Source organism: Orcinus orca, chromosome 11 (assembly GCF_937001465.1).
Source record: "Orcinus orca chromosome 11, mOrcOrc1.1, whole genome shotgun sequence".
Lineage (NCBI taxonomy): Eukaryota > Metazoa > Chordata > Mammalia > Artiodactyla > Delphinidae > Orcinus > Orcinus orca.
Genome location: NC_064569.1, coordinates 96,038,304 through 96,063,680, shown reverse-complemented (window position 1 = coordinate 96,063,680; position 25,377 = coordinate 96,038,304). Strand labels below are relative to the sequence as shown.

At 40.4% G+C, this 25,377-nt stretch overlaps 1 protein-coding gene across 1 annotated transcript in view; it reads right to left on the bottom strand.

Moving 5' to 3' along the window:
* WBP2NL (WBP2 N-terminal like) overlaps positions 1 to 24,734 on the bottom strand; it is a 37,028-nt gene extending 12,294 nt beyond the window's left edge. The window contains exons 1-5 of the mRNA XM_049694404.1: positions 24,615 to 24,734; positions 12,435 to 12,543; positions 12,036 to 12,177; positions 11,776 to 11,868; positions 7,198 to 7,308 (exon numbers count right to left, since the gene is read on the bottom strand). Coding sequence (XP_049550361.1) covers positions 7,198 to 7,308; positions 11,776 to 11,868; positions 12,036 to 12,177; positions 12,435 to 12,543; positions 24,615 to 24,676 — 517 coding nt within the window. The 5' untranslated portion in view covers positions 24,677 to 24,734. The remainder of the gene's footprint in view (positions 1 to 7,197; positions 7,309 to 11,775; positions 11,869 to 12,035; positions 12,178 to 12,434; positions 12,544 to 24,614) is intronic.
* Positions 24,735 to 25,377: the final 643 nt, after the last annotated feature.

The window sequence follows — 25,377 nt, the reverse complement described above, 5'->3', positions numbered from 1 at the left end:
CAAAGAAGCTCAATAAACTCCAAGTAAGATGAACTCAAAGAGATCCACACTGAGACACACTATAGTCAAACTTTCAAAAGCCAAAGATAAAGAGAGAATCTTGACAGCAGCAAGAGAGAAGTGAATAATCACATACAAGAGATCCTCAATAAGAAAGTCAGCAGATTTCTCACCAGAAACGTTGGAGGCTAGAAATAAACTGTCCAACAAGAATCCTATATCTGGCCAAACTCCTGTGAGAGTGAGAAAGAAATTAAGATGTTTCCAGATAAACAAAAGCTGAGGGAGTTCATTACTACTAGACTTGCCCTGCAAGAAATGCTTAAGGGAGTCCTACAAGGTGAAATGAAAGGACACTAGACAGTAATCTGAAACCATATGAAGAAATAAAGATTTCAATAAAGGTAAATCATTGAGCAATTACAAAAGCTAATATTATTCTAACAATGGTTTGTAATTCCATTTTTGTTTTCTACATAACTAAAGAGACTAATGCATTTAAAAGAATTATTAGGTTATGTTTTGGGGGGCACAATGTATAAAGATGAATTTTGTGACATCAACTGAAAGGGGTGAAGACAGAGGGGCTGTAAAGGTACAGAGTATTTGTATGTTACTGAAGTTAAGACAGTAAAAATTCAAATTAGTGTTATAACTTTAGGATGCTAGATGTAACCCCCATGGTAGCCACACACACACACACACACACACACACACACACAGAGAGAACAGCTATGAAATATAAACAAAAGGAAATGAGAGTAGTGGGAGTCAAGATGGCCATGTGGGAAGACATGGAGTTAGTGTCTCCCCACAACTAGGGCACCTGCCAGCCTCTGGTGGGGGACTTTGATGCCCAAGGAGACAGAAGGAACCCCAAAGTGAACCAGTTGGTCATAGGGGACTGAGGGGGGAGGAGAAGTGGAGGCCAGACAGGATCAGCGCCCCTGAGGCTGGGGAGATCAGGAGAAGCAGCTGGGAGGGACTCTCTGGGAAGAGCAGGAGAGGAGTGGAGGGTGATTGCCTGGCCCACTCAGGCCAGGGAGCCTGCTGAGCTCCCAGACCGGTACCCACCCCATCCAGGCCGCGTGGGTCCTGGGGGCATAGAAGGGAGGTCAGAGAGATCAGGAGTCAAAATCAACTAAACACAAAAGAAGACAGTAATGCAGGAAATGAGGGTCAAAAAAGCTATAACGCATATAGAAACCAAATAGTGAAATGACAGAAGTAAGGCCCCCATCATCAGTAATTACTTTAAATGTAAGTGGATTAAATTCCCCAATCAAAAGACAGAGATTGGTAGAATGAATAAAAATTCATGATTCAACTGCATGCTGTGTGTATGAGACTTATTCTAGATACAAAGACATAAATAAATCGAAAGTAAAAGGTTGGAAAAAGATATTCCACGTAAATAGTAACCAAAAGAGAGCAAAAGTGGCTATACTAATATCTGACTAAATAGACTTTACATCAAAAAGATTATGAGATAAAGAAGGAAATTACATATTAATAAAATGTTCAGTACAGCAAAAGGATATAACAATTATAAACATTTACACACCTAATGACAGACCATCACGTATATGAAGCAAAAACTGACAGAATTGAAGGAAGAAATAGACACTACTACAATAATAGTTGTAGACTTCAATATCCTTCACTCACAATGATGGCTAGAACAACCAGACAGAAGATAAATAAGGAAATAGAGGACATAAAAAATACAACAAACCAACTGGATCTAACAGACAAATATATGACACTCTACCCAACAACAATAGAATACACATTCCTCTCAAGTATACATGGTACATTTTTCAGAATAGAACATATATTAGGCAACAAAGTAAGTCTGGATAGATTTTAAAAGATAGATGTCATACAAAGTAGCTTCTCTGACCACAAAGGGATGAATTTACAAATCAACAACAGAAGTAAAACTGGAAAAATTACAAATTTGTGGAAATTAAACACCGCACTCTTAAACCACAAATGGATCAAAGAAGAACTCACAAGGGAGGTTATAAAATACTTAGAGATGAATGAAAATGAAAACACAACATACCGGGACTTCCCTGGTGGTCCAGTGGCTAAGACTCGGTGTTCCCAATGCAGGGGACCCGGGTTTGATCCCTGGTCAGGGAATTAGATCCCACATGCCACAACTAAGAGTTTGCATGCCACAACTAAAAGATTCCACATGCCACAACCAAGACCCGCTGAAGCCAAATAAATAAATAAATTTTTTGAGCTTTTTTTTGTTTTTAATTATTATTATTTTTTTTAATTTTTATTTTTTGCAGTACGTGGGCCTCTCACTGTTGTGGCCTCTCCTATTGCGGAGCACAGGCTCTGGACACGCAGGCCCAGCGGCCATGGCTCACAGGCCCAGCTGCTCCGTGGCATGTGGGATCTTCCCGGACCGGGGCACAAACCTGCATCCCCTGCATCGGCAGGCGGACTCTCAACCACTGCACCACCAGGGAAGCCCCTAATTTATATTTTTATACAGCAGGTTCTTATTAGTTATCTATTTTATACATATTTGTGTATATATGTCAATCCCAATCTCCCAATTCATCCCACCACCACCCCACATAATAAATAAATATTTAAAACAAACAAACAAAAAACACCATATACCAAAGCTCAAAGGATGCAGCAAAAGCAACGCTAAGGGGGAAATTTATAGCTAAAATCACAGTAAAAAACAAAAAAGATCCTAAGTCAACAACCTAACTTAAAAACTTAAAGAACTAAGAAAAGAAGAACAAACTAAATCCAAAGCTAGCAGAAGGAAGGAAATAATAACAATTAGAACATAGATAAATGAAAAAGAGAATAGAAAAACAATAGAGAAAATCAGTGCAGCCAAAAGCTGGTTCTTTGAAAAGATCAACAAAATTGAGAAACCTTTAGCTAGACTGACCAAGAAAAAAAGAGAAGATTCAAATTATTAAAATTAGAAATGGAAGTGGGTACATTACTACTGATTCTACAGAGATAAGAAGGATTATAATGAACAACTGTATGTTAGCAAATTGGATAGCCTAGAAGAAATGGATAAATTCCTAGAAGCCTAAAACCGATAACACTAAATCATGAAGGAATAGAAAATCTGTATAGACCTAGTAAGGAGACTGAATCAATAATTTAAAAAATCTCCCAACAAAGAAAACACCTGGACCTGATTGTGTCACTGCTGAATTCTACTAAACACATAAAGAACTAATACCAATCCTTCTCAAACTTTTCCAAAAAATTGAAGATGAGGGAACACTTCCTAACTCATTTTATTACCTATTGTGAATAATGCTTCTATGAACATGGTGTACAAATGTCTCTTAGACCCTGCTTTCTATTCTTTTGGTATATACCCAGAAGTGGAATTGCTGGGTCATTAAAAATGTTTTTAGGAACCTCCATACTATTTTTCACAGTGGCTGTCCCACCAACAGTATATAAGCATTCCAATTTCTCCACATACTTGCCAACATTTATTGTTTACTGGTTTTTTTTGATAGCAGCCATCCTAATGGGCAAGAAATGAAAACTTATGTTCTCACAAAAACCTGTACCAAAACCTGCAACCAATCCAGATATACTTGAGCTGCTGAATGGTTAAACAAACTGTTGTACATCTATACCATGAACTATTACTCAACAAAAAGAAGGAACAAATTATTGATACATGCAACAACCTGGGTGAATCTTGAGGAATAATGCTGAGTGAAAAAAGTCTATCCCAAAAGCTTACATACTACATGATTCCATTTATATAACAATCTTGAAATGTCAAAATTATAGAAATGGAGAACAGATTAGTGGTTGCCATGCGTTAAAGAGGAGGGGGAGGAAGGGAAGTAGGTGTAGCTATAAAAAGACAAACAGAAGTGATCCTTGTGGTAATGTAAATGTTCTGCATTTTTATTGTATCCATGTCAATACCCTGGTTGTGATATTATACTATAGTTCTGCAAAATGTTACCAGTGGGAGAAACTAGGTAAAAGGTATAAAGAATATCTCAGTATTATTTCCAAAAATGTATGGGAATTTACAATTATCTCAAAATAAAAAGTTTAATTAAAAAACCATAATTATAGCAATAGACAATCCAAAAAGGAAATTAAGAAAACAATTACATTTACAATATTATCCAAAAGAATAAAATACCTAGGAATAAATGTAACCAAGGAGGTAAAAGACTTGTGCTTTGGGACTTCTCTGGTGGTGCATTGAGAAGACTCCACGCTCCCAATGCAGGAGGCCCAGCTTCGATCCCTGGTCAGGGAACTAGATCCCACATGTGTACCGCAACTAAGAGTTCGCATGCCACAACTAAGGATCCTGCATGCTGCAACTAACACCCAGTGCAACCAAATAAATAAATAAATATTTTTTAAAAAAGACTTGTGCATTGAAAACTACAAAACGTTACTGAGATAAATTAAAGAAGACCTACATAAATAAAAAGAGTTCCTATGTTCATGGGTTAGAAGACAATATTAAATTAAGATAGCAATTCCCCCAAAACTGATCTACAAATTAAATGCAATCCCTATCAAAATTCTAATGGTCTTTTTGCAGAAATGTAAAAGTTGATTCTCAAATTCATATGGAGCTATAAGGGACCATGGATGGCCAAAACAATATTGAAAAAGAAATACAAAATAGGAGGACTCACACTTCCCTATTTTGAAACTTACTACAAAGTTACAGTAATCAAAATAATGTGGTACTGGCATAGGATAGACTCATATACCAATGGGAATAGAACTGAGAGTCCAGAAATAAACCTAAACATCTATTACCAATTGATTTTCAACAAGGGTGCCAAGACCACCCAGTGGGGAAAGAATAGTGTCTTCAACAAATGATTCCTGGACAACTGGATAAGCACATGCAAAAGAACAGAGCTGGACCCTAACCTTACTCCATATACAAAAATTAACTCATAGAGACTTCCCTGGTGGTCCAGTGGTTAAGACTCCATGCTCCCAACGCAGGGGGCCCGGGTCCGATCCCTGGTCAGGGAACTAGATCCTGCATGCCGCAACTAAAAGATCTTGCATGCCGCAGTGAAGATCTTGCATGCAGCAACAAAGATCCCATGTGCCACAACTAAGACCCGGTGCAGCCAAATAAATAAATATTCTTTAAAATTAAAAAAAAAAAACTCGTAATGAATCAATAACTGAAATATAAGAGCCAAAATTATAAAACTCTTAGATAAAACATAGGGGTAGATCTTCATGACATTGGACTTGGCAATGGATTCTTAATTTGATACCAAAAGCACAACTAACAAGAGAAAAAAATAGATAAATTCATCAAAAATTAAAACTTTTGTGCATCAAAGGATATTCTCAAGAATGTAAAAGATGACCTACAGAATGGGCAACATATTTGCAAGTCCCATATCTGATAAGGATATCCAGAATATATAAAGAACTCTTACAACTCAAACAATGAAAAGACAAACTACCCAAGTTAAAAATGGGCAAGGACTAGAATAGATATATCTCCAAAGAAGATATGCAAATGGCCAAGAAGCACATGAAAAGATGTTCAATATCATTTATCATCAAGGAAATGCATATTAAAATTATAATGAGATATCTCCTCACAATCACTAGGATGGCTTTAATATAAACAACAAGCAAAAAAAAGTTAAGTAACAAGCATTGGCAAGGATGTGGAGAAATAGGAAATTGTACATTGCTGGTGAGAATACAAAACAGTGCAGTTGCTGTGGAAAATAGTTTGGTGGTTCCTCAAAAAAGTTAAACATTAAATTACCATATGACCCAATAATTCCAAATGTAGGTATATACCCAAGAGAAATGAAAACTTATGTCCACCTGGAAACCTGTATACAAATGTTTGTAGGAGATATTATTCATAATAACCAAAAGGTGGAAACAAGCCAAATGTTAATCAGTGGATGAATGGATAACAAACTATGATACATGCAATGGAATATTAGTCAGTCACAAAAAATGAATAAAGTACGGATAATGCTACAACTTGGATGAACCTTGAAAATATTATGCTAAGTGAGATAAGCCAAACACAAAGGTCACATGTTGCTTGACTCCTTTTATGTGATATACACAGAATACGCAAAGCAGATTAGAGGAAACCAAGAGATGTGGGGAGGGGACAATGGGGAATGATTACTTAGTGGGTATGGAGTATTCTTATGGAGTGATGAAAAAGTTTTGTTTTGTTTTTTTGGCCTCGCCACGCAGCATGCGGGATCTTAGTTCCCCGACCAGGGATCAAACCTGCGTCCCCTGCAGTGGAAGCGTGGTCTTAACCACTGGACTGCCAGGGAAGTCCTGAAAAACTTTTGAAACTAGAGAGAGCTGGCAGTTGCACAACATTGTGAATACGCTAAATACCACTGAATTGTACATTTTAAAATGGTTAATTGTACGTTATGTGAATTTCAACTCAAAAACGTTTTTATAAAACTTTAGCAACACTTACTTTTAGATCTTGAATATTAGATTTTAGTAACCCTTAAAAACTAAGGTAACTATTAAGACTATAGATAACTATCCTTCAGCTGTATACAAAACTAAATAAGCCGATGGACATGTACGTCATGCTCCAAGGAGAACCCAAGAGACAGCCTGCATTTGGGGGTCTGTTGGTAACCTGTTAGGAGACTTTTTGTGGTCCACCAACAGACAGTGGACTGTAGTTGAGAATCACTGATCTATGTCTCCTGGGAACATGACTCAGCAGCTATGGACAGGCACGACTGTTAAAGGAAAGTGTACAGGGCATAAAGCCGAGGACTGGAGTCCTCGGTGAGGTTGAAGGGCATGGCACAAGCATGATGGCTATGCTTGTGTGAAAGGGGAAGGGGGAAGTTGGCAAGAGCACATGTTTCTGCTCAGGCTGTAAGCAGGAAGTGGCTGTTCCCACTGATGGGAGTTGCCCAGGTATGCTCCATATTTGTACATTATAGTTAAAAGTAAACCTGAAATGGAAGCCTGTCATTTACTGACTTGCCACTGAGTTTTAGTCTGGAAATGAAGTCATGGACTCAACCATTTTCCAGCCCCCCAAACCTCTGCTGCTTCTTCTGCAGCAGAATTGGAGGCAAGGTAGCAGTGAATAGATCTTTGAGCCCCTGGCATACCTTTCCACCTCCCAGGAAGAACCTCCATGCCATATCTTACCTGGACAAGGCGTCTGTTGGGTGCACATCATGCCCCCTGGTGCAGTAATTATATAGGGTCCTGAAGTGCCGAACCAGTAATTTACACTTCCAAGTGGAATTCCTCTGGCAGCTGAGAAGACAAGTTTGGCAAAATAGGGACTCTTTAATTATTTTAAGTCAGATGTACAGCAGCTAGCAACCAAATAATTAACAGAGTATTAACCATCACCTTACATGTGTGTCCAACAATGTCCCCAGGATACAAGATTAAAAATATACATTGCCCTTGTCCTCAACTGTATGCTTCTTGAAGGCAGTGATTGTGTATATTTGCCTGTGCTTATTGAAGGCCTAGCATAACACCCACCATGATAGGTATTCAGAAAAAATTTCCAGGTGAGAATTCTATCAAGTTGGCAAGTCCATTAAAGGCCAATGTAATGGCAGTACTAAAGAAAGCACTTCTGTTTGTCTCCCTCTGCCTCTCTCTTAAAAGGACACTTTTGATGGTATTTGAGGTCCACTTGAATAATCCAGAGTAATCCCCTCATCTCAAGATCCTTAATTATATCTGAGAAGGCTTTTTTTTTTTTTTTTTTTTTTTTACAAACAAGGTAACATTCACAGATTCTGAGGATTAGGACACAGATTATATCTTTGGGAGCCATTATCAGCCTGCCACACTAATTTCTGGCCTATGGCATATGACCAGAAGTAATGTACACTGCTTCCAGGCCTGACCCATGAAAACTTCCCAGGTGAGATCTTTACTCTCTTCCCCTGTCTGCTCGCTACCCAAAGAGGTCTTGGAAGCCATGTGTTAACGATGGCAGAGACTCTATTACCCTGGGTCCCTGAAGGGCTATGTGGAACAGAGCCCCCTTTCACCCCTGCTGATTGGCCTTTATATAAGCAGTAATATCCATTATCTTAAGCCATTGATAATTTGGGGTTTATCTGTTTCAATAGCTAGCATTATCTTAACTAATTCACTCTGAATCTAAAGTTGTCATCCTTCCCTGTTACCCTCCCTTTCAATATTCTATTAGTATCCCCTTTCAGAATAAGTCATTATTTTATTCACTTACATGTTTGCTTATTTCTTATATGACTCTCACTAGACTGTAAGTTTAACAAAAGCAGGGACTATGTACTTATGTCTCGTTCACTGTTGTGTTCCCAATTGTCGCTCCTAGTGTTTGGCACACAATAGGTACTCAATACATGTTTGCTAAAAACTTAAATCAAAGAGCCCTGACAAAGCAACTCTGCTGAGGCGAAAGGAATCTTTCCTGGTCATATAATCAGCTCATGATGCATGATGGGTGTTTAATTCCAAAGGCCTCAAGGAAGCCCATTCACAAGACCTGACTCTTGCCAGGGGAGTAGGCATAGGCTTCCACACCTAAACCATGACATAATCAGACCCAGAGCAGTTTCAGACATTGGGCCAAGTTCATATAAGTTGCCTAAATCCTTTCCAAGTGGCTGTGCAATGGCTGAGACACTGACCTACCTTTGCAGGCCAAGAAGCAGAACTTAATGAGAGCACGAAGAGAATCCCCTGAAGTTGCCTGACCCTTATCTCATAATCCTAAAAATAAGCCCCCTCAGTACTGTGAGGCCAAAAATAAGAGTGAATTCAAGACCCAGAATGCAATTGTCCCGAGTTCCCCAGACATCTGTAGCAAAGGGGAACTGGATTTCCAAGTGACCCCTGACCCGGATTCTTCATAGCTACACTCCCTCTGTCTGTAGGACACTCTGTTATCCAATGTCAGGCTTCCAGATGCTGTCTGCCCTCTGGACCATGAAGAGCTGCCAGCTGGGTACAGCTTGTGAACTCCTTGGCCTTTATATATTTGCACTGTATTTTTAACAGTAACTGCAACAAATTTTCTTACTCCTCAATTTTCTCTAACATCGTTCTTCATCACCCCTCTTCTCCAGCAGTTCACTGAAATCTCTTGATAATTCTGCCAAAAACCTCAAATTTCCTCATGCAATGCACATTTTTCAGTCTTCATTTTACCAAACATCTCTCCAGCAGCTGACAGATGACTACCCAGTAATGCTTGAACCTTTCTCCTCCCTGACTTCCAGGATAATGGACTCACTTGATTCTTCTCTCACCTCTCAGTCAGCCCCTTCTCAATCTCCATTGAAGGTCACCCCTCCCTACCTATCCTTTAAATGTTGAGGACCCTTGGCATACCATCCTTAATTCACTGAATGAGCCCATCATTCACATGGCTTCAGAGATGACCGATGTGCTGAGGATTTCCAAATCAGTGTCTTGATACAGTGCATCTTTGGAGCTCCAAGCTGCATGTCTACTGCCTCTAGCAGCTTGTGTACCTCACACTTAATATGGTGCAGGGGTTAAGAGTGTAGGCTCAAAAGGACACAACATCTTTTATACAGTATTCCTGCCAAAATACATGACCTGAATATAATCATGAGGAAACAGACAAACACAAATTAAGGGATATTCTACGAAACAATAAGGCTGTATTCTTTTTAAAATGTCAGGGTCATGAAAGACAAAAAGAAAGGCTGAGCGCAGACTAAAGGAGACCAAAGAAATAGGACAACTGAATTCAATATGTGATCTGGGATTAGATCCTGGATTGGAAAAAAAAAAATGCTATTAGAATTAGGAATAGTAATGGTCAATCATTTGAATTTGAATAATCAATAGTATTGTTTCAATGTTAAATTTTCTGATTTGATAAGCACACTGAGGTTAGATGAGAGAATGCCCTTGTTCTTAGGAGATACACACTGAAATATTTAGAAATGAAGGAAATGATCTTTGTGACTTACTCCCAAATAGTTCAAACAAAAGCAGGAAAAAAAAAGAATAACATAAAGCAAACGTGGGGACTTCTCTGCTGGAGCAGTGGTTAAGAATCCGCCTGCCAACGCAGGGGACACGGGTTCGAGCCCTGGTCTGGGAAGATCCCACATGCCGCGGAGCAACTAAGCCCACGCGCCACAACTACTGAGCCCGCGCACCTAGAGCCCGTGTTCTGCAACAAGAGAAGCCACCGCAATGAGAAGCCCGTGCACCACAATGAAGTGTAGCCCCCACTCACCGCAACTAGAGAAAGCCTGCGTGCAGCACTGAAGACCCAACACAGCCAAAAATAAATAAACAAATAAATTTATTATTTTTAAAAAAGCAAATGTAGGAAAATGTTAATAATGGGTTAATCTAGATGAAGGTCCATGTGAGTTCACTGTAATATTCTTAAAACTTTCTATAGATCTTATTTTTTTTCAAAATGAAAAGTTTGAAGAGAGAGAGTATGTTTAAGGTTCTAATTCCAGCTCCACCACTTGCTAACTGTATAGCCTTGAGAAATTATATAACCATCACTGACTCAGTTTCCCTAGCTATACATTGGGGATAATGATAGAACCTACATCATAAGTTTTTGTGAGGATTAAATAAATTAACACATGTAAAGGCCTTGGAACACTGCCCAGTATATGGTAAGCATTCAATAAGTGTTAGCTAGTATTAATTACTATGTCTAAAGTTGAACTCAATTCCTCTCCAATTTAGACTATCGCTTATACTCATTTTTTTTTTTTTTCAGCCATGTGACTAGCAGGATCTTAGCTCCCTGACTAGGGATGGAACCCGGGCCAATCCCCAACCACTGAAAGCATCGAGTCCTAACCACGGGACCGCCAGGGAATTCCCTAGACTATCTCTTATACACTTGACTATGGTCTATAGCATCATGATCCAGTCAGTCTTCTAAGGTAGAAAATTCATTACATTCGTCTGTGTGTCCCCAGAACTTTGCCCATGCCTCTATTACAGCACATGCCATAAGATAGGATAATGTATTTGCATATGTCTATCTCTACTGGACTGTGTTTGTCTCAACTAGACTGGAGTTGGGAGTGGAGAAGGCAAGGGAGAAAGGGGAAGAGCATTCCAGACAGAGCAAATAGCATGAAGGTTCAGAGGTGGGAGGGCAAGGCACAAAGAAACCCAGTTGGATTGGAGTACAAAAGGTGAGAGAATGAGGGATATAAAGTGAGGCTAGATTGAATTAAAATATAACATAAAAAGATTATTTGTATCCTCTGGTACATCCATTAGATTAGTGCTGCAGGGCTTGATGGTACCTCTTCCCATGCTTTAGTCCCATGGAAGATGGGAATTAAACCTAAGAGAAGCAAAGGCAAAGTCAGAAAGGAGAGAAGACAAAAAGCCATGCCAGAGGAAGAAGAGCCAAGGCCACGCTACCGAAAACAAGACTACTCAGTGATACATGAGACCGGCACTTAAATGGACAAAAGACTATCAGGTATAATTAGCTGTTCAGGTGTCTGACGGTAAGCTCCCATTAGACTGCAAACTCCTTCAGGACAGGGAGGGACTAAATCTTGTGTTCCTAGCACGTAGTATGTTACTTGGCACATAGTCAGTAGGCTCAGGAAATGCCCGCTGAATACATGTGCAAATATCAACCGCCTGACCACAGAGGCCAGAAGTCTTCACTAGCTAACAGTCTTACTTCAATTACACAGGCCCCCAAACCCCAAAGTGCTTGATAAGTTTATAAGCATCGCTCACCAGCAGAGGCAGCTTTCATCAGCAGCTGGGCAAATTCAATGGCACCTCCTTTTCTGAAGGATAATTTAAAAATAGCCTGTCCTTCCCAGCCACCTGGAGGAAGAAACGGCACACACTCACTAAGAGGCTGGCATGCTGTAACAGAAGGACTGCCACAAACAATAAGAGAAGCACTACCCAATGAAGCAGGGGCCAAGTCTGAATCTTAAACCTTCTGGAAGCTTTTGAGAAAAAATACACTTCTGAGGGGGGACACTTACCATCCGGAGCTGCCTGAATGGTTCCTTTAATGTAGTTGGGGGCAAAGATTGGTTGTTGAATGGTGCAATTACTCATCAGACCAAATGGCATCATAAAAGAAAGCATGGGGTCATTGACTAAGTGTGAAGTCACGAAGATCACCTAAGAGAGAAAAGAAACTTTGGAAAAGGAATGCAATTTATCCATGGATTGAGACATATAAGAGCAATTCTGAAGTTAAGGCTGCTTTGGCATTCTGGCCTAATTGAGAAGCATGACTAATTTTCTTCCATCACACTTCAACATGGAAAATCTCAAAGGAGAAATGGTTTAAAATACTTTGAAAGTCAATGTTTAACCTCTCTCCATTTTAAGGAAAAATGTAGAGTTAATCAGATCAAAGTAGAAGTAGAAATTACCCGGTATGAAGTGAGAAACAATGTTCCTCTTTTTGTACCATTAAAGAGATCATATCCCACTGGTTGCTGTAGGAAGGAGAGGTCCACATCCTGACTCTGCTTCAAGACACTGCAGAAAAGACAGGGCAGACAGCACACAATTTAGAATCTATATAAAATTATACAAACAGAGCTCGTAGCATAGTTTCTAGCCTGGAGGGAGATTTTAATAAAAGTTACTTGCTGCTGCTACTGCTACTACTATTTTATTAAAATAGAAAGGAATTTAAATGATCTTATTTTCTGACAATTCACACTTATTCTTCTTCTTTATCATTGGGTTCTTTTTTTTAAAAAAATTAGTTCCCCCACTCTTTTATTAATTAATTTATTATTTTTGGCTGCGTTGGGTCTTAGTTGTGGCACTCGTTATCTTTCATTGTGGCTCACAGGCTCTTCACTGCGGCACAAGGGCTCTCTAGTTGAGGCTCATGGACTTAGTTGCCCCACAGCATGTGGGATCTTAGTTCCCCAACCAGGGATCGAACCCACCTTCACCTTCATTGGAAGGCGGATTCTTTACCGCTGGACCACCAGGGAAGTCCCATTGGGTTCTTCTTTCTTATCAAACCTAATTCTATTCTTAATGTATATTCATTAATTCTTCTACTTCTTGTGCAGTTGGTATAAAGCACTCTGTTAACGGAAATGTTTCTTGGACTCTGGTAAAGAACGTTAGGCACACGCAGAGTGCTCCCGAACGCTCTGACATGTTCCCTCTGTCTGTCATGTTCTCCCTGCACTCCTAACCTGAAAAACTTGGGCTCATCCTATTCTTACTCATAGAATCCTACTGGGTTTTTTCCCTTTCTTAGCAATTTGTATATATAAATTATAAATATATAAGTGGGTGCTACTAAATATTGAAAGAATGAGTGAATGAAAACATGAATATAGGTAATAATGCAAGAAATATATGACATACATCACATAAATGGAACAAAAATATCATGGCAGTTTGGTGGAAGGAGAGATTAGCTCTTGGTTGAAGTAATTAGGAATGACTTTACAGAAAGGTTGACATTTGAGCTGATTCTTTTTTTTTTAGGCCATGCCATGCAGCATGCAGGATCTTAGCTTCCCAACCAGGGATCCCCTGCATTGGGAGTGCAGAGTCTTAACCACTGGACCACCAGGGAAGTCCCATTGAGCCAATTCTTAAGAGATGAATAGTGTTTCAGTAGGCAGAAGTGAGGGTAGGGGAAAATCCTGATGGGGAGCAAACAGCATTAATGGAGGTATGCAGTGGAAAGAAAACTGCGTACTTGGGAGCAGCCTACCTATGTGGATTCATCAAAACAGCATGGAAGTGAGACCGGGAGGAATAGTGAGATAAAGCTGGAATCATGCTGGGACTAGAGCTTGGAGACATCATTCAATAGGCAAGGCAGAACTGTGACTTACAGCTGTCTCAGCAGGGAAGTCACATGATCAAGGAAGTGGTGGTATGTCAGAGGGATCCATTTAAGAGTTCCTAAAAATGTTGCGATATGAGGTAATAAGAACTGGAACTAGGATGGTGGTGTATGGATAAAAAGGGCTTTTTAAGAGACTATGAAAAAATAGGATGTCAGCAAAAATGGTGGAATAAGGAACTCTAAAGGTCAGCCTAGAACTCTAGAATCTAATCAAAAGTTTATAGCAACTAGGGGAATGTTTAATCAAGAAGAAAATAGTTGAATGTCAATAAGGGAGTTTTGTGCACTTTAACTTACCCTAGTACTATCCTCCACTCCCCAGTTTGGCAACAGCTTTGACAACAACAACCCATATTCTCAGTATAGGTGCCCACTCCTGGGGGGGAGGAGAACAGACCCTATTGTGGTTTGACCTGTCCAGTGGCTTCCTGGAGGACTAGCTCTAAGGGCATGTGCCTAACTCAGAACTCTCTTAGGACTTAGGCAGCTACCTAGGGCACATCTGTCAAAAACATTTCAAGGCAAATGTGTTAGAGCTGCTATCTGGGGCAAAGAATGACATTTTGGGCAAACAATAAAAAAACTGAAAAGTGAGGAAGGAAAGACTGGGAAATGAGATACTTTGAGGAATAAAGGCTTTGAAAACTTCTGACATGTTCATGGGAATCTAGAAAGCACCACACATACATTTTCAGGGCTGAGTTCATGCTCAGAAGAAACCTGAGAAGGCCCCAAAACTGTTACCTCTGGTTGACAGTGAGGCTCTGCTCAAGCAGGCAGTGAAAGCTAAGACAGAGTTTTAAACTGCCTAGCTGAGTGATAAAGACAGGCTCCAACACACACACACACACACACACACACACACACACACACACACACACAGGCCATCTGCAAAGGCTGGGATTTTGTTGTTGTTGTTCCAAACATACAAGTAAACTGTCAAATCACTAGCTAGCCTCTAAATTAACATAAAAGAGGCCACACATGTCATTAGCCACACATAACAAAGAATATAGACTTTACAAAATTAGTTCAGGGGTCTTCCCTGGTGGCGCAGTGATTGAGAGTCCGCCTGCCAATGCAGGGGACACGGGTTCGTGCCCCAGTCTGGGAAGATCCCACATGCCGCGGAGCAGCTGGGCCTGTGAGCCATGGCCGCTGAGCCTGCGCATCCGGAGCCTGTGCTCCACAACGGGAGAGGCCACAACAGTGAGAGGCCCGCGTACCACAAAAAAAAAAAAAAAAAATTAGTTCAGAAAAATCACTAAACAATAACTACAACATGCAGCAACAACACCCTGTGGAAGAGGGAGAGTCTGATTTCCAGAGTTGCCACATTATAATTTTTAAAAATGTCCAGTTTTCAACAAAAGAAAAACATGAAGCATGCAAAGAAACAAGAAAGTATGGGACTTCCCTAGTGGTGCAGTGGTTAAGAATCTGCCTGCCAATGCAGGGGACGTGGGTTCGAGCCCTGATCCGGGAAGATCCTACATGCCACAGAGCAACTAAGCCCGTGCCCCACAACTACTGAGCAGGCACTCTAGAGCCCAAGAGCCACAACTACTGAAGCCCGTGAGCCACAACTACTGAAGCCCACGTGCCTAGAGCCCATGCTCCGCAACAAGAGAAGCCACTGCAATGAGAAGCCTGCACGCTGCAATGAACAGTAGCCCCTGCTCGCCTCAACTAAAGAAAGCCAGCACGCAGCAATGAAGACCCAAAGCAACCATAAATAAATAAATAAATAAATTTATTTCAAAAAACTAATTGCCCCTTAGGAAGCCAAGAAATTAGATTCACCAGACAAAGACTCTAAATAAACTATTTAAATATATTCAAAAAGTTAAAAGAAACAATGACTTAATAACTTAAGGAAAAGGATGAAAACAATGTCTCATCATGTAGAGAATACAAAAATAAAGATAGAAATTATAAAAAGGAACCAAATAGAAATTCTGGAGTTGAAGACTATAATAACTGATATAAAAAGTTCAGTAGTGGGGGACTTAATGGCATATTTCAGCAGGCAGAAGAATCAGTGAACTTGAAGATAGGTCAATTGAGATGAATAGTTACTACCTGAGTAACACAAAGAAAAAAGAATAAAGAAAAAGGAACAGAGTCTAACGGACCTGTGGAACACAATCAAACATATCAACATATGTATTATGCGACTGGCAGAAGGAGAGGAGAGGAAAAAAGGGGGAATAAAGAATTTTTGAACAAATAATGTCCACAATTTTCCCAAATTTAATGAAATACATGAATCTACACATCCAAGCTCAACAAACTCCAAGTAGGATAAACTCAAAGAGATCCACACTGAGACACATTGCAATCAAACTGTTGAAAGCCAAATACAGAGAATCTTGAAAGCAGCAAGAGAAGAAAATTATCATGCACAAGGAATCCTCAATAAGACAAACAGCTAACTTCTCACCAGAAAATATGGAGGTAATGGGATGAAATATTCAAAGTGCTAAAAGGAAAAAAAAATTGTCAACCAAGAATTCTAAATCTGGCCAAACTATCCTTCAAAAATTAAGGAAAAAATAAAACATTACCAAGTGAACAAAAACTGACAGAGTTTATCACTACTAGATCTGAACTATAAGAAATGTTAAAGGAAGTCCTTCTGCCTGAAATAAAAAGACACTGGACAGTAAATGAAATCAACACAAAGAAATAAAGAACACTGGGAAAGATAATTACATAGGTAAATTAAAAATCAATATTAATGAATTTTGGGTTTGTTCATTTCATTTCATCCTATATGATTTAAAACACAATTGCATAAAACAATAATTATAAATCTATAATGATGAGCACACAATGTATAAAGATGTAATTTGTGACAATCACAATATAAGAGGGCAGAGCTATGTAGGAGTAAAGTTTTTGCATATAATTAAAACTAAGTTGGTATTAATTTGAACTAGATTGTTATAAATTAAGATGTTAAACATAATCTATGGGGCAACCACAAAGAAGATAACTAAAATACGTGCAGCAAAGGAAATGAAGAGAGATAAAGATGGTACACTAAGAAATATCTGTTAAACACAAAAAAACACTCATGGAGGAATTGAGGAACAAAAATGATATAAGAAATATAGAAAACAAATAGCAAAAGAGCAGAAGTTAAATTCTTCCTTATCAATAATTACATTAAATTAAATGGATTAAAGTCTCCAATTAAAAGGCAGAGAATGGTAGAATATATTTTTTTAAAAACATATTACTGCTATAGACTGTCTACAAAAACTCACTTGAGATCTAAAGACACAAATAGGTTGAAAGTAAAAGGATGGAAAAAGATACTCCATGAAACAGTAACCAAAAGAGAGCTGAAGTGGCTATACTAATATCAGAAAAACATAAACTTATTTATCTCTTGTAAAAATAAAATACAGTGTGTGTGAAAAAAAGTTATTACAAGACAAAGAGGAATCTTCCGTAATACTAAAAGCGTTAATCATCAAAAAGATACAACAATGATAAGCATGGATACATCTAACAAAATTCAACTAGACCTAACATATAAGGACACTCCCTCCACAAAGGTAGAATACACATTCTTCTCAAGTGCACATGGAACAGTCTCTAGGATAGACCATATGTTGGGCCACAAAACAAGTCTCACAAAATTTATGAAGACTGCAATCATACAAAGTATCTTTTATGACTACAATGGAATGAAATTAGAAAACAATAACTGAAGGATATCTGACAAAGTAACAAATATATGGAAATTAAACATCACATTCTTCTTCTTTTTTTTTTTTTTTTGCAGTATGCGGGCCTCTCACTGTTGTGGCCTCTCCTGTTGCGGAGCACAGGCTCCAGACGCGCAGGCTCAGCAGCCATAGCTCACAGGCCCAGCCACTCCATGGCATGTGGGATCTTCCTGGACCGGGGCACGAACCTGTGTCCCCTGCATCGGCAGGCGGACTCTCAACCATGAGCCACCAGGGAAGCCCTAAACATCACATTCTTAAACAACCAATGGGTCAAAGAAGAAATCATAAGTGAAATTAGAAAATACTTCGATCTAAATGAAAGCAAAAGCATACATACCAAAATTATTTAGATGCAGCAAAAGCAGTGCTTAAGAGTGAAATTTATAGCTTGTAATGCCTACATTTTTTAAAAGAGAGATTTCATATTAATAATCTAACTTTCCACCTTAGGGACCTAGAAAAACAAAAGCAAATGAAACCCAAAGCTAGCAGTAGGGAGGAAATAATAAAGATTACAATGGAGATAAATGAAATAAAGAATAGAAAAATAGAATCAATGAAACCAAAGTTATTTCATTGTGAAGATCAACAAAATGTACCAATCTTTAGCTAAACTGACCAAGGAAAAAAGAAAATTCAAATGACTAAAACTATGGATGAAAGTGGGGATGTTGGGCTTCCCTGGTAGCGCAGTGGTTAAGAATCCACCTGCCAGGGCTTCCGTGGTGGCGCAGTGGTTGAGAGTTCGCCTGCCGATGCAGGGGACACGGGTTTGTGCCCCGGTCCGGGAGGATCCCGCATGCCGCAGAGTGGTTGGGCCCGTGGGCCATGGCCGCTGGGCCTGCGCGTCCGGAGCCTGTGCTCTGCAGTGGGAGGGGCCACAACAGTGAGAGGCCCGCGTACCGCAAAAAAAAAAAAAAAAAAAAGAAAAGAAAAGAATCCACCTGCCAATGCAGGGGACATGGGTTCAAGCCCTGGTCCAGGAAGATCCCACATGCCGCGGAGCAACTAAGCCTGTGCGCCACAACTACTGAGCCTGCAAGCCACACTACTGAAGCCCACTTGCCTAGAGCCCGTGCTCTTCCACAAGAGAAGCCACTGCAATGAGAAGCCTGTGCACCTCAACAAAGAGCAGCCCCCACTCGCTGCAACTAGAGAAAGCCTGCGTGCAGCAACAAAGACCCAATACAGCCAAATATAAATAAATAAATAAATAACATTTTAAAAAAAGCAAGAAAGTGGGGATGTTATCACAGACCTTACAGAGATTTAAAATAAGATTATAAGAGAATATATGAACAATTGTATGGCAACAAATTAGATAACATAGATAAAATGGGTAAATTCCTAGAAAAAAACGACTGAAATTGACTAAAGGAAGAAAATTGGAATAGACCTATAACAGGTAGAGATTGAATCAGTAGTCAAAAAACTTCCAATAAGAAAAAAACAGAAAAATACTCATGTAAAAAATCCTCAAAAAAAAAATACTAGTAAACTGAATATAACAACACATTAAGAGGATTATACACCATGACCAACTGGGATTTATCCCTGGAATGCAAAGATAGTTTAAGATATGAAAGTCAATCAATAAAATAAAAATAGAACTACCTTATGATCCAGCAATCCCACTTCTGGGTATATATCCAAAGGAAATGAAAATAGGATAGCAAACAAGTATCTGTACTCCCATGTTCACTGAAGCATTATTGATAATAGCCAAGATATGGAAACCATGTAAGTGTCCATCAATGAATGAACAGATAAAGAAGATGTGAGATAGATAGATATGTATGGACAGAGAGAGAGAGAGAGAGAGAGCCACACAGAGAAAGACAATACTGCGTGGAATCTTTAAAAAGTCAAACTCAAAGAAACAGAGAAGTAGGGTGTTGCCAGAGGCAAGGGGCCAGGGTGGGGGGCTGTGGAGAGAATAGGGACAGGTTAGGAAAAGGATCAAACTTAATATAATTTTTTTTAAAAATAGAGATTTTTTTAAAGAAAATCAATCAATGTAATATACCACATAGACAAAATGAAGGACAAAAAACCACACGATCATCTCAATTGATGCAGAAAAAGCATTTGACAAAATTTTACACTCTTTGATGATAAACACACTCAACAAACTAGGAATCATAGGAAACTACCCCAAAATAATAAAAGCCATTTATGAAAAGCCCACAGCTAACATCATACTCAATGGTGAGAGATGAAAGCATTTCTTCTAAGATCTGGAAAAAGGTAAGGATGCCCACTCTCACCACTTCTATGGTAAAATGATCTTCAACAAGGGTGCCATGACCACTCAATGGGGAAAGAACAGTCTCTTCAACAAATGATGTTGGAAAAACTAGATATCCACATGCAAAAGAATGAAGTTGGACCTTTAACTTACACCATCTTAAAAATTCGACTCAAAATGGATTAAAGAACCAGACATAATCTCTAACACTACAAAACTTCTGGAAGAAAACATAGGTGGAAATTTTCATGACACTGGACTTGGCAACAATTTCTTACATGTGACACCAAAAGCACAGGCAACAAAAGCAAAAATAGACAAATGGGACTATATCAAACTTGAAAACTGTTGTGCATCAAAGAACACAATCAACAGAGTGAAATGTCAACCTATAGAATGGGGGAAAATATTTGCAAACCATAAGAGGTTAATATCCAGAATATGTAAAGAACTCCTACAACTCAACAACACCAAAAAAAAACCAAACCGATTTAAAAATGGACAAAGGACTTAAATAAACATTTCTACAAAGATGATATATAAATGGCTAAAAAATATGAAAAGATGTTCAACATTATTAATCATCAGAGGAATGCAAATCAAAACCATGAATGAGATATCACCTCACACCTATTAGGATGGCTACTATTGAAAAAAGAAAAGTGTTGCCTAGGATGTCGATAAATTGGAACTCTTGTGCACTCTTGGTGGGATTGTAAAATGGTGCAACAACTATGGAACAGTATGGAGTCTCCTCAAAAATTAAAAATAGAACTACTCCATAATCCAGCAATCCCACTTCTGGGTATATATCGAAAAGAATTGAAAGCAGGGTCTCAAAGAGATATTTGCACACTCACGTTCATAGCAGCACTATTCATAATAGCCAAGAGGTGGAAGCAACATAAAAGTCTATCAATGAATGAATGGAGAAACGAAATGTGTTATATGAGTAAAATGGAATATTATTCAGCCTTAAAAAGGAAGGAAATCTTGTCACATGTTACAACATGGGTGAATCTTGAGGACATTATGCCAAGAGAAATAACCCAGACAAAGACAAATACTATATGATCTCACCTACATGTGGAATCTAAAAAAAAAATTCAAATTCACAGAAGCAGAGAGTAGAACAGTGGTTATTGGGGGCTGATGGGATGGGGGAAGTGGAGAGATGTTAAGCAAGGTTACAAAATTTACAGTTAAGTAGGATGAATAAGTCTAGAGATCGAATATATAGGCATGAAGACTATATTGTACTTAATAATACTATATTGAACACTGGAAATACGCTAAGAGAGTAAAAAAATGATCATTATGTGAGATGACACGTTAATTAACTTGACTGTAGGAATCATTTCACTATGTATATTACATCAAATCACCATGTTGTATACTTAAATATATACAATTTTTATGTTTTTAGTGGCTAAGATGGTAAATTTTGTTATGTGCTTTTTACCACACAAAAAATGAACAACTTTGGGATTTCCCCGGTGGTGCAGTGGTTAAGAATCTGCCTGCCAATGCAGGGGACACGAGTTCGATCCCTGGTCCAAGAACATCCCACATGCCGTGGAGCAACTAAGCCCATGGGCCACAACTACTGAGCCCACGTGCCACAACTACTGAAGCCCGCACACATAGAGCCCGTGCTCTGCAACAAGAGAAGCCACCGCAATGAGAAGGCTGAACACTGCAAGGAAGAGTAGCCCCTGCTCGCCACAACCAGAGAAAGCCTGTGAGCAGAAACAAAGACCCAACACAGCCAAAAATAAATAAATAAATACATAAATAAATATATTTATTAAAAAATGAACAATTTAGCAAAAAAATGGAGAACATTTATGAACCAAGAAAATTTACCAAATACATATAGTCAATAACCATAAGACAAAAATAATTTCACTAGCAATTAAGCTTTAAAAAAAGATATCAGTATTCAGATTCCATGATCAGACTGAGAGAGCTATCAAAGATTAACACAGGGTGTTGGCATTGGGCACTCAAAGTATTAAAAGGAATGTAATTTGATATAATTCTGTAGGGTAATTTTGCAATAAATATATTTCTGTGTATAAATATATTAAATATAAAAGATTTTTAATATTTTGACAAGATCTTTCATATTAAAAAGATATTTTTAAAATATTTTTTTAAAAGTCTGTGTCCTCTGCTCCCACAATTCCACTTTCAGGAATATATCTGAAAGAAACATTCTGACAGGTAGGCAAAGATAAATCTTTAAAAAGTTCACTGCAGCAATGTTTATAGCAAGGACAAATTAAAATCAGACTATCTGGGACTTCCCTGGTGGCGCACTGGTTAAGAATCCGCCTGCCAATGCAGGGGACACAGGTTCCAGCCCTGGTCTAGAAGATCCCACATGCTGTGGAACAACCAAGCCCATGCACCACAACTACTGAACCTGCATTCTACAGCCTGCGAGCCACAACTACTGAGCTTGCGTGCCACAACTACTGAAGCCCGCATGCCTAGAGCCCATGCTCCGCAATAAGAGAAACCACCGCAATGAGAAGCCTGCGCACTGCAACGAAGAGTAGCCCCCACTCGCCGCAACTAGAGAAAGCCTGTGCGCAGCAACGAAGACCCAATGCAGACAAAAAAAAAAAAGAAAGAATATATCCTCCTTTTTTAAAAAAAAAAAAATCAGACTATCCCAGATATGGGCTGGAGCAAATATGTATGCATACTGGAGGACAAGACATTGAAAATAACGATGTAGGTACCGACACTGGAAAGCATCCCCAATACATTGGTAAATGAGAAAAACAAGTTACAAAGCAGTCTGACAGGGGAAGGTGTGTATATTTCCACAGGGGAAAGTACAGAAGGATACATACCAAAATGTAAAAAGCACTGGATGTAGGAATTTGGGGTAATTTAAAATTTTTCCCAAGTTTTCTACATGGTTTTACCTGCACACATTTTTGAATATGGATTTAAAAAAAAACAAAACTCAGTGTCTTCCCTTTTTACCAGTAGAGTCTGGCCCACACATTTATGACTTTTCAGCTGGGATCAGAAAAAAACCTCCACACAACACAGCCAAGTTGTGATGAATTTCTCAACTGTGTATTGTGAATAGTCCAGAGAAGTCAAAATATAACCAATCTTCTCCCTCTCAAGCTATTTCTTTAAAGTGGTTTTTATCCAGGAAGCCAGAGCACCTACAGAGACTTCTTTGCTGAGAAGAAAGAAGAGAAGCAGTCCTTTTCCTTTTAGAGGGGCAGCCAGAGTAGAGAAGTGAATGCATAGTACCTAAGTTCAGAGCTCTCCCACATGCACTGGCCATGTGATTTTAAGCAAATTACTTCTCTTTCAGTTTTCCCACCTGTGAAACGAGGAAACTAGTACTGATCCTTATTGCAGATAGAGCAGTTATAACTATAAAGCCCTTGCACAGTGCTCGGCTATGGTTAACCATTCAAGAGCACACAAGGGACCCCACAAAGGTAATCAAAGGACCATAAAATCAGTATATGTTACAATTTTTTAAAACCATGCGTCATTCCCTGCCTCCAGCACACAAACAGAAAAACAGACAGACAGACTCGTAGCCTGAATGAGAAGACACCCGAACACCAGATTAGAAGTGGCTTCAAGGCACAGAGCCACAGGCACACAGGTCAGCGTTCTCTAGGCCAGTGTGCACGCGGTCAGAATGGTGGGCAATCATCTCCTACTACAAAACTGAACAAACAGCAGCGGTCCTTCAGGAGCAAGGGAGAACCTACCGCCTTGACGGCGCGTATAAATCTGTCAAGAAAATATTCTGGGGAAGGAAGCATAGAAAAAAGATCTGGACATCAGCCTCTGGTACTGACTTAAATGGTCTTCCTGACAGATGCATTCAAAGCGACCTAGGTGTGCTCTGCCTCACCTGAGCACAGCCCTGGGCTTCAGAGTCTCACTGCTAGGCGAGCGCAAAGGAAAACGAGGGCAAACCGGAGCAGAGAGGAGCACCTTTAAGAAGTGCCGGGGGCTGGGGCAGACCTCTGGAAAAATGGGGGCGGGGGATGAAGGAGGGGAGCGGAGCAGAGTCGAGGTGTTAGGTGGGGAGGTGAAAATGGCGGTTCCGGGCTGAGCCTGACAGAGGCGAGAGGAGAGGGGCGAGCGGTGGTCACCGCTAGCACCACACAGAGCGATCGGTGCGAACCCCAAGGCCGCCATGGGAGGCAAGAGAGCGTCATTCTTCCTAGACGCGTCTTCTTCCGGTCCTGATCTTTAGAAAAAAGTAAGACCAGTCATCTCCTTGGTTGGGGCGAAGACGAGAGAGGGCTTTTCGAAGTTCTGAGAGTGAGGAGAGGCCCCTGACAGTTCGGGATCCTTCCAGAAAGATTCCAAAGACACTCATGCCTCTTCTACCTCCCAGAAGCCTGGCACCTTGTTCCCGTCACTCTACAAAGGTAGCGCACTAACAGCAGCCGCAAGCGACCCGGAGGGTCGGTGCGACTCCCCACTCCCACCACTGCACTTCCACCTTTCTTCTGAGGCAGCACGCGCCCTTCACACGTGCAACGGCCCCCGCTGCCGCCTTCCCATTCCGAACACCCGTGAGGCAGCAAGCGCCCTAGCGTCGGGGCGGAGCCACGCCCGCTGCGCACGCGGAAAAGGCGGGAAAGTCTGATGCGCTGAGAGTTTGCGAGCCGCCAGTTCCCCGTGCATCTGCTGCCTCCTCTGACAGCTCCGCAGGCTTCCTTTCACGCACCTTTCGCCGAAGGGGATGAGGGCCCAGCGACGGTTCTCGGTGTGGCTCCGGTTCACTGCCATCCTGCCCTAGGGCCGCTCCTGCCGCCCCTCAGATGGGAAGGGGCGGGGCCTGCGCCAAGCTGTTGGGTGGGGCTCTGAAGGGGAGGGCGGAGATTATGGCGTAAGGGACTGAGGCGGCCGGTCACGTGAGGGGCCTTGGTCAGAGGACCAGACGGAGTCAAGGTCGAGACAGCCCTGATGGGGAAGGGGGAGGGTCCAGGGAGTTGACTCCACCTCCGGAGCGCAGAGGAGTGAGTGATGAGTGGCCTCCTCGACGGTGATTCGCCGTCTTGGCCCCTATGTGGCTGCCCCGCTGCCCACGGGTATGAACTTGAATTGGTCCTGTTGGGAATCAAAATTAAAAGTGGAATTTTCCTACGCCCTCCCTGGCCTGAGTCAGGAAGCTGTTGCCCTTTGGAGAAAGGGTCCAGAACGATTCCTCACCTCTCCTAAGGCGAGCAGAACTTTCTTCCACCAAAGAAAGCCTGGGATCAGAGCCGATTTCTTGTGAGGCAGCATCCAGGAAAGGGTGCGTTGCTGGGTCAGGAAATCAAAGGGGGAATTTCGACCCTGTGTGAGTCTGTTCCAGCTCCAAGATGGAGAGAGCCTTTTGTCTCTGTGGCACGCATCATACCTGCCCTGCCTTCTCCAAAGTGTGACTGTGAAGATCAGGTGGGATACGTTATACCAGAATTGCTTTTAAAACTAAAATGTTGTATGTA